We start from the raw sequence: 10007 nt of genomic DNA on the forward strand, positions 1-10007 counted from the left end.
TGACCTCCAGCAGGCCACAAATGTGCATGTGTCTGCTCAAACGGTCAGAAACAGACTCCATGAGGGTGGTATGAGGGCCCGACGTCCACAGGTGGGGGTTGTGCTTACAGCCCAACACCGTGCAGGACGTTTGGCATTTGCCAGAGAACACCAAGATTGGCAAATTCGCCACTGGCGCCCTGTGCTCTTCACAGATGAAAGCAGGTTCACACTGAGCACGTGACAGAGTCTGGAGACGCCGTGGAGAACGTTCTGCTGCCTGCAACATCCTCCAGCATGACCGGTTTGGCGGTGGGTCAGTCATGGTGTGGGGTGGCATTTCTTTGGGGGGCCGCACAGCCCTCCATGTGCTCGCCAGAGGTAGCCTGACTGCCATTAGGTACCGAGATGAGATCCTCAGACCCCTTGTGAGACCATATGCTGGTGCGGTTGGCCCTGGGTTCCTCCTAATGCAAGACAATGCTAGACCTCATGTGGCTGGAGTGTGTCAGCAGTTCCTGCAAGAGGAAGTCATTGATGCTATGGACTGGCCCGCCCGTTCCCCAGACCTGAATCCAATTGAGCACATCTGGGACATCATGTCTCGCTCCATCCACCAATGCCACGTTGCACCACAGACTGTCCAGGAGTTGGCAGATGCTTTAGTCCAGGTCTGGGAGGAGATCCCTCAGGAGACCATCCGCCACCTCATCAGGAGCATGCCCAGGCGTTGTTGGGAGGTCATACAGGCACGTGGAGGCCACACACACTACTGAGCCTCATTTTGACTTGTTTTAAGGACATTACATCAAAGTTGGATCAGCCTGTAGTGTGGTTTTCCACTTTAATTTTGAGTGTGACTCCAAATCCAGACCTCCATGGGTTGATAAATTGGATTTCCATTGATTATTTTTGTGTGATTTTGTTGTCAGCACATTCAACTATGTAAAGAAAAATGTATTTAATAAGATTATTTCATGCATTCAGATCTAGGATGTGTTATTTTAGTGTTCCCTTTATAATTTTTTTGCAGTATATATTTCACGTAGTTAATGGAGACTTTTATTTTGAATAGGTTCTTTTACTTTGAAATAGATAGACATTTTCTCCACTTTCTAGTGATGGCCATTCGCAGTCTTTTCGGTGAGCCAGCCAACTTGGCTCCTTTCCCGTGAAAGAGCTGGCTCATTTGGCTCCCAAACGGCTCTTCGTTCAAAATGCTTAAAAATCGACCTTGAACCATGACAACATAGCAAATCTCCAATGTAAAGCAAAATGTTGTGCGTTCAAATATATTTGTACCCGAGCAAATTAGTATATATATATTTTTTTACTCACTGAATAAATCTGCGTAGACCTGATTGACGCACTCTCGCAACTATTGATTGTTTCTGCAGTGAGGATTTTCTCTCTTTAGAAAAAGTATTTTTGTGCTCTAAAAGCAATCGCAGGAGTATGCAAGCAAGGGAGCCAAACGTACGGCTCTTTCACCACTGCGATTCGGTTCCCGACGTTCAGCAAAAAATATCCGTTCAAAAGAGCCGTTCCCGAACGAACCATCCCTACTTCCTTTCTCGTAATTTCTATCCATACAGCTGCATTTCACGGCGATAACAGAGCAATATAACAGCCATTTAAACGCTGAATCTGTAAGTCTAGCTTTAAAAGTATAATCGGACTCCAGCACAAACATGGTAAGTGTGATTGCACTGTACGAAGAGCAAAAACTATCTGAACTACATTATCCAATCATTCGACTCTTGCTGAGCTAGCTAGCTAAAACTGTGGCTAGCTGGCTAGCCCGAGCCACAGGGCTCTGGCAGGAACTCGCAACTTTACTAGCTAGATACACATTTGTCTAATAAGCAAAATGCAGTCATTTACGCTAATGTTAGCAAGCTTCGCGGATGTTGATGCGTATCATACAATAACAACAAGTCTCTGCGTTATCGAGACAGTAAGCAAAGCTGATTCGTTAGGAACTGTTATGAGGTTCGTCAGACCAAATTCCATCTGCTCAATTCTTATTGGATAAATTGTAACTTTGTCTGTATAATAAAATACAATTTGAGCAGTGGCAAAGTGTGTAACAACATTTACCCAATGCAATTGTGGAAGACAACGTCATGGTCGGTGTGTTTTGGTTGTTACAGTATAGGCCAAATACACACTTACATATGTAAAAAAAAAAAAAAAACGACTGTTTTTCTCTTCTTTACAGTCACACACAATTCTGCTTGTCCAGCCAACTAAGAGACCAGAGGGGCGAACATATGCCGACTACGAGTCAGTCAACGAATGCATGGAAGGTTAGAATCAGTCTACAGAAACCGAGTGGTGCTGTTTGGGTCTCTGAAGTGGTTGTTCCCAGTAGGGATAAAACACTTTTCCCCCCCTTTTTTTTTTTAATGGAGTACTACCCGAACGTCCAATAAGAAGACAGATTTTCATGTTTAGTTTCAAAACGTTTTGCTACGGTGTGCCCTACTGAACACTACCCCGGTGTAGGCCCTACTTGAAGAACACACTGTGCCAACGAATGGTTAAAATAAGCGGTTGGCCATCCTATTGCCTCTGACCAGAACATTGGCCGTCACTTTCTGTTATAATATCCACGATTCTACATGGTGACATTCTGCTTTTAACTGTTGGTCAGCACAGTGTGTTTTTGTCCAGAACTCAGAAGTATTTTCACATGATGTAGCCTCGTTCTATGTATCACCGTATCAACCTGTGTCCCTCCTGATCCAGGTGTGTGTAAAATGTACGAAGAGCACCTGAAGAGGATGAATCCCAACAGTCCCTCCATCACCTATGACATCAGCCAGCTGTTTGACTTCATTGATGACTTGGCGGACCTCAGCTGTCTAGTGTAAGTAGTACTGTACAACCTCACAGTTAGAGCCCAATGGTTTAGCAATAAATCCACCTTGCATTCCAGAGGTGCTATTATTATACTGCATGGTTGTATTTGTTAGTTGACACCGTAGCGAAATGTTTTGCAACGGGAGAAAAAAGAAGTTCAGGTAGTCCCTCACCGTTTTGGCTCGTTTGCTTCCATTCCTAGTGAATACCACCCTGGTCTATCCTGGCATTTCACAGCTCTGCCAAGGTTTTAGGGGACTAGGGTTCCATTTTGGATTGCGACTAAGAATTGCCTTCTGTTTTTCCCCCGGTAATTAGGTCTGGTAGAATTATTTCCTGGGATCAAATAGCCTATCTGTACCAATTGAGCACAAGGCTTAATGTCGTGGGAGAACAATCTTATGTTCATGACATGTTTCTCCTGGGTCTTATTTTGGGGGTAGCAGGTAGCCTAGTGGTTAGAGCGTTGGGCCAGTAACCCAAAGGTTGCTCGATTGAATCCCAGAGTAAAAATCTGGCGTTCTGCCCCTGAACAAGGCAGTTAACCCACTGTTCCCCAGTAGGCCGTCATTGTAAATAAGAACAAATTCTTAACTGACTTGCCTAGTTAAATAAAGGTTTGTTTCTTGTTGGAAACGTTGATGTATTTCCTCCTGGTTTGTCTGTTTTTATTCTGTTTGGTGGCTAATGAATACTAACCTCTGCTCTTCATTCAGGTACCGGGCGGACACTCAGACGTACCAGCCGTACAACAAAGACTGGATCAAGGAGAAGATTTATGTGCTCCTGCGGCGTCAGGCTCAACAAGCTGGGAAGTAAAGGCAGGGTAGCCAAGACGTTGCCCCCATTGCACAGATCTAGGGTCAGTTTGCTCTACCACGATCAGAAACCAAACCACTAGGAGGTAAAAACCCTGATTCTGGAACAGTGCATGGGGACAACTTCATCAGATGGCTGTAGGGGTGGGCCTTGGTTTTATTGGTCTGGGTTATTACTGGGCTGTATAAAGGGAGGGGGACAGTGGCCCTGTTCAGTACACACAGAACAAAGTGCAGCCTCCCTTCCTTGAGAATCACAGATCTAGAAGTGATTGGATAGATGAGAGCAAGGTTATCAACCTATTGCTTTCGCCAATCAGATCAGTGAGTACTCCAAGGAAGGGAGAAAACAATTATATTGAAGGTATTTGAACAGGGACTGATCTGGGGGTGGGGTGACGGGAGACAAGCCTGTGATTTGTTTGGGTCAATTTGTGGGAGGGGCTAGTTGCTTGGTGAAGATGGGTCTATTGAACAGAAGAAAAACGCGCTAAAAACAGTACAACTATTTAAGTACTGTTTTTCTTTCAGCAAATGTTCTCCTTTCTGTTCAAGGAAGAGGGATATGAGTGACTTTTTGCTTTGTTTTTATACATTTTAAGGGAGAATTGAATTGTAACATGCCACTAAGGGTGTGATTTGTTCATTAAATTTTTTTCAATTAAAATGTTGATTTTTGATTTAGGGTGATGTTAGTGTCAGTAGATTAACTTCCATATTTGCACCTCTTACTATCGTTCTCATTTTAAACCTGTCTGTTTTTGTAAACGTATTTGCCTGACATCTGATTTCATGTTCATTTGTTATTTTCTCTGAATACAGGAAATGAACTATTGTTTTCAGATTTGATTTGGAGTGTCTTTTTTTTACTGAAAGCATATCAATATACTACTTATGGTACAGACTGCATCTATGCTTTTATACTGAGAAGATGAGAACAAGAGGAGCAGAAGAGGCAAATCTTTACGTAAAGATTATCAATATATAGCTCATCTTTGGTGTAATGAGGATTCACAAATGGATTGAATTCTTTAGATAGAAACATTTGGTAAATTACCAGAGGATGAAACATGACATTCTCTAGGGAGACCTGAATCTGAAAAGTTTCTTCCAAATAATGTAATATTTTTCTATTACTGTGCACGTGTATTATGATTCCTTGTCATTAGCTGCATATATCTTCATATTTTGCACCAAGTGATGCTGAGAGGCTCTTCTTGTCTTACGTTTTGAAACCTGTGTACTGTTGCTTTAAAAAGTGGCGGGCTGCTCGATATGCACCCAGCTGCAGACCCACAGAAGCCTGCCACTAAAACTAGCCTGTCACTAGGCAGGTTTCCATTGACCCAGGTTTATTCAACAAAAGCAATGTCGCAAATGTGATGCGAAATGGAATATATAGAGACATTTTCTAAAAATGAACGTTTTTATCCTTTCAACAGTGGTGGATTTATATTTTAGGTAAAACTTTATTGCGAACAAATGATAGAAACAGTGATTTTCGAGTAAGTGATTAATGCTGACTCATTTTGAAGGTACGCGGGGCACGTAATATCATCACGTAACTATAAATCACCAGTCCGCATTTCATTCATTCTATTATAGCGTATGCTTTCAGGACAGAGCAACAAATTAAATGTATTTGTCACATGCACCGAATACAATAGGTGTAGACTTTACTGTGAAATGCTTACTTATGAGCTAACAATGCTGAGTTAAAAAGTGAGAAAGATGTGCTAATAAAAAGAAATAGTAAAACAAAATAGCCTTGTTATTGTTATCTACAAGGTACTGGTACAAAGTCAATGTGCAGGTGTACATGTAGGTAGGGGTAAAAGTGACTAGGCAGCAGCATATGTGTGTAGCGTAAATATGCATGTGTGGGTAGAGACAGTGCAACAACAAAAACGCGGCCTATGAAGATGGGGGTGTGCTCGGCCCTCTGTTTCCTGTAGTCCACAATAAGCTCCTTTGTTTTGTTGACAGTGAGGGAGAGGTTGTTGCCCTGGCACCACACTGCCAGTTCTCTGACCTCCTCCCTATAGGGCGTCTCATCGTTGTCGGTGATCAGGCCTACCACTGTTGTGTTGTCAGCAAACTTAATGATGGTGTTGGTGTCATGTTTGGCCATGCAGTCGTGGGTGAACAGGGAATACAGGAGGGGACTAAGTACACATCCTTGAGGGGCCCCAGTGTTAAGGATCAGCGTGGCAGATGTGTTGTTGCCTACTCTTACCACCTGGGGGAGGCCCGTCAGGAAGTCCAGGATCCAGTTGCAGAGGGAGGTGTTTAGTCCCAGAGTCCTTAGCTTAGTGATGAGCTTTGTGGGCACTATGGTGTTGAACGCTGAGCTGTATGTAGTCAATGAACAGCATTCTCACATAGGTGTTCCTTTTGTCCAGGTGAGAAAGGTCAGTGTGGAGTGTGATTGAGATTGCGTCATCTGTGGATCTGTTGGGGCGGTATGCGAATTGGAGTGGGTCTAGGGTGTCCGGGAGGATGCTGTTGATGTGAGCCATGACCAACCTTTCAAAGCACTTCATGGCTACCGATGTGAGTACCACAGGGCGGTAATCATTTAGGCAGGTTACCTTCGCTTCCTTGGGCACAGGGATTGTGGTGGTCTGCTTGAAACATGTAGGTATTACAGACTCGGTCAGGGAAAGGTTGAAAATGTTAGTGAAGACACTTGACAGTTGGTCCGCGCATGCTTTGAGTACACATCCTGGTAATCCGTCTGGCCCAGCGGCATTGTGAATGTTGACCTGTTTAAAGGTTTTATTCACATCAGCAACCGAGAGCGTTATCACACGGTCATCCAGAACAGCTGGTGCTCTCGTGCATGCTTCAGTGTTGCTTGCCTCGAAGCGAGCATAAAAGGCATTCAGCTCGTCAGAGCCGGTGTAGTAGGATTCAATCTTAATCCTGTATTGACGCTTTGCTTGTTTGATGGTTTGTCTGAGGGCATAGCGGTATTTCTTATAAGCGTCCGGATTAGTCTCTCACTCCTTGAAAGCGGCAGCTCTAGCCTTTAGCTTGATGCTGATGTTACCTGTAATCCATGGCTTCTGGTTGGGAAATGTACGTACAGTCACTGTGGGGACGACATCATCGATGCACTTATTGATGAAGCCGATGACTGAGGTGGTGTACTCCTCAATGCCATTGGATGAATCCCAAAACATATTCCAGTCTGTGCTAGCAAAACAGTCCTGTAGTGTAGCATCCGCGTCATCTGACCACTTCCGTCCTGAGCGAGTCACTGGTACTTCCTGCTTTAGTTTTTGCTTGTAAGCAGGAATCAGAAGGATAGAAATATGGTCAGATTTGCCAAATGGGGGCGAGGGAGAGCTTTGTATGCATCTCTGTATGTGGAGTAAAGGTGGTCTAGGATTTTTTTTCCCCTGGTTGCACATGTGACATGCTGGTAAAATTTTTGTAAAACAGATTTAAGTTTGCCTGCATTAAAGTCCCTGGCCACTAGGAGCACCGCTTTTGGGTGAGCATTTTCTTCTTTGCTTATGGCCTTATAGAGTTGGTTGAGAGCGGTCTTAGTGCCAGCTTCGTTCTGTGGTGGTAACTAGACGGCTACGAATAATACAGATGAGAACTCTCTTGGTAGATAGTGTGGTCTACAGCTTATCATAAGGTACTCTACCTCAGGCGAGCAATACCTCGAGACTTCTTTAATATTAGACATTGCCCACCAGCTGTTATTGACAAATAGCCACACCCCTCCACCCCTCGTCTTACCAGAGGTAGCGTCTCTGTTTTGCCGGTGCATGGAAAATCCCGCTAGCTCTATATTGTCTGTCTTCGTTCAGCCACTTCTCGGTGAAACATAAGATGTTACAGTTTTTAATGTCCCTTTGGCAGGATAATCTTAATTGTAGGTCATCAATTTTATTTTCCTATGATTGCATGTTAGCAAGAAGAACGGATGTCAGTGGGAGTATACTTGCTCGCCACCGGATTCTCAGAAGGTTGCCCGATCTGCGGCCCCTTTTCCGGAAATGTAGTCTTGTCAGGTATCCCGCACTCCGGCCTCTTCCTTTTTCAGAGTCTCAGGGATTTGGGCCTGGTCCAGAATGAGCAGTATGTCTTTCGACTCATTGAAGTAGAAATCCTCATCCTAATCGATGTTAGTTATCGCTGTTCTGATGTCCAAGAAGCTCTTTTCTATCATAAGAAACGATGGCGGAAGCATTATGTACTAAAGAAGTTAACACACAAAATAGCACAATTGGTCAGGAGCCTGTAAAACAGCTGCTATACCCTCCAGCGCCATTCAAACCCTGCCGAGTACACAAAGATTCAAGTGGACGGAGGAAGAGACCAAAGAGTTTTTTTGTTTGATTCAAAAGTATTTAAGATGGGAAACGCCAAAGAAACGCCTCATTGTTTGAACAATTACTGTAAATAAGACATGCAGAGTAAGGGCTATAACAAAGCCTGGCACATCTTAAGATCCAAGTGGAAGGCCTTGAAACAGCGCTACCTGAGTGAAAAAAGAGAGCTTCCTCGATGTGGTCCTGGAGGTAAAAGCATGTTCCACTTCCTATCGGAAAGAATGAAATCCTAGGACAAAGACCTGTTGTTTCAATGCACACCAACATAAACAGCTCACGTGCTGGTAAGTAATGTTACGTTAGGCTATAGGACTTCAGCAAGGTACCTTGCAATAATGTTGTGATTCTCAATCTCCACATAGGTGATGACAATTGCCCTGAGGGAGAGGCGTCCGTAGACGACGAGGAGGATGACACCCTGGAGAGAGTACCTACAGGTAGGCCTATGTATAAATTCTTCTTAAGAAACTATTAGGTTGGCATTGGCTTATCATGAGGCTGTAGCCTACTTTGCTACTAACTGAAGAAATGCTGAAAATGAGTTGGCTAGCCCATATAATAAGGCCTATGTAGATACAACATACATACAACTACATGGCCAAAAGTATGTGGACACGTGCTCGTCTAACATCTCATTCCAAAATCATGGGCATTAATATGGAGTTGGTCCCCACTTTGCTGCTATAACAGCCTTCACTCTTCTGGGAAGGCTTTCCACTAAATGTTGGAATATTGCTGCGGCGACTTGCTTCCATTCAGCCACAAGAGCATTAATGAGGTTGGGTGAATAGGCCTGGCACGCAGTCGGCGTTCAGGGCTCTGTGCAGGTCAGTCAAGTTCTTCCACACAGATTACGACAAACCATTTCTGAATGGACCTTGCTTTGTGCACGGGGGCATTGTCATTCTGAAACAGGAAAGGGCCTTCCCTAAACTGTTGCCACAAAGTTGGAAGCACAGAATCGTCTAGAATGTCATTTTATGCTGTAGTTTTAAGATTTCCCTTCATTGTAAGGGGCCTAGCCTGAACCATGAAAAACTGTCCCAGACCATTATTCCTCATCCACCAAACTTTACAGTTGTCACTATGCATTGGGGCAGGTAGTGTTCTCCTGGCAATCGCCAAACCCAGAGTAGTCCGTCAGACTGCCAGATGGTGAAGCGTGATTTATCACTCCAGAGAACGCGTTTCCACTGGTCATGAGAACAATGGCGGTGAGTTTTACACCACTCCAGCTGACGCCTGGCATTGTGTTTGGTGATCTTAGGCTTGTGTGCAGCTGCTTGGCCATGGAAACCCATTTCATGAAGCTCCCGACGAACAGTTCTTGTGCTGATGTTGCTTCCAGAGACAGTTTGGAACTCGGTAGTGGGTGTTTCAACCGAGGACAGAGGATTGTTAAGCGCCACGCGCCTCATCACTTGCCGGTCCTGTTCTGTGAGCTTGTGTGGCCTACCACTTCGTGGCTGAGCTGTTGTTGCTCCTAGACGTTTCCACTTCACAATAACAGCACTTACAGACCGGGGTAGCTCTAGTAGGGCAGAAATTTGACACATGAAAATTACTAGAATATGGCAAATATTAGTAAATTCTTGCATTCTATCCATGCTGGCTTTTTCATGCTACCTGAGAAATGAAACAGATACTAATGTGCAATTTGACTAAATGGAAACACTTCAACCACTTCATTTTTATTTGACATTCTAGTTTTAAGCATTTAGAAAATATGTTTTTTAGGTGTGACATCATTATGTCCAGCTGTTTTTACAGATACAAGACAATTAAATGTGATCGCATCATAACAGGAAATTGTTGCATCAATTTTCTATGAGAAAATTTGCCATCTACTGGACATGGTTAATTCCTACCACATACATGTAAACTCCTCATTTTCTTTCTTAGATTCCTTTTCTCCTTTCCTCGCTCCCTTTCCAACCTCATTTCCTAGCTCCCTTTCTTTTCCAAATCAAATCAAATCAAATTTTATTTGTCACAT

At 43.8% G+C, this 10007-nt stretch overlaps 1 protein-coding gene across 1 annotated transcript; it reads left to right on the top strand.

The window, feature by feature from the left end:
• Window positions 1-1401: 1401 nt before the first annotated feature.
• Window positions 1402-4504, top strand: LOC106571145 (enhancer of rudimentary homolog). The gene is made up of 4 exons (XM_014143874.2): window positions 1402-1673; window positions 2201-2288; window positions 2731-2851; window positions 3561-4504. The coding sequence occupies exons 1-4, from the start codon at window positions 1671-1673 to the stop codon at window positions 3661-3663; spliced, it is 315 nt and encodes a 104-aa protein (XP_013999349.1). The 5' UTR covers window positions 1402-1670; the 3' UTR covers window positions 3664-4504.
• Window positions 4505-10007: the final 5503 nt, after the last annotated feature.

The sequence above is a fragment of the Salmo salar genome, chromosome ssa15 (genome assembly GCF_905237065.1).
Source record: "Salmo salar chromosome ssa15, Ssal_v3.1, whole genome shotgun sequence".
Classification (NCBI taxonomy): domain Eukaryota; kingdom Metazoa; phylum Chordata; class Actinopteri; order Salmoniformes; family Salmonidae; genus Salmo; species Salmo salar.

Coding starts and splice junctions, on each gene's coding strand:
- LOC106571145 (XM_014143874.2), top strand. Junction 2,289..2,730: donor AGTCAACGAATGCATGGAAG/GTTAGAATCAGT, acceptor CTCCTGATCCAG/GTGTGTGTAAAATGTACGAA. Junction 2,852..3,560: donor GCGGACCTCAGCTGTCTAGT/GTAAGTAGTACT, acceptor CTCTTCATTCAG/GTACCGGGCGGACACTCAGA.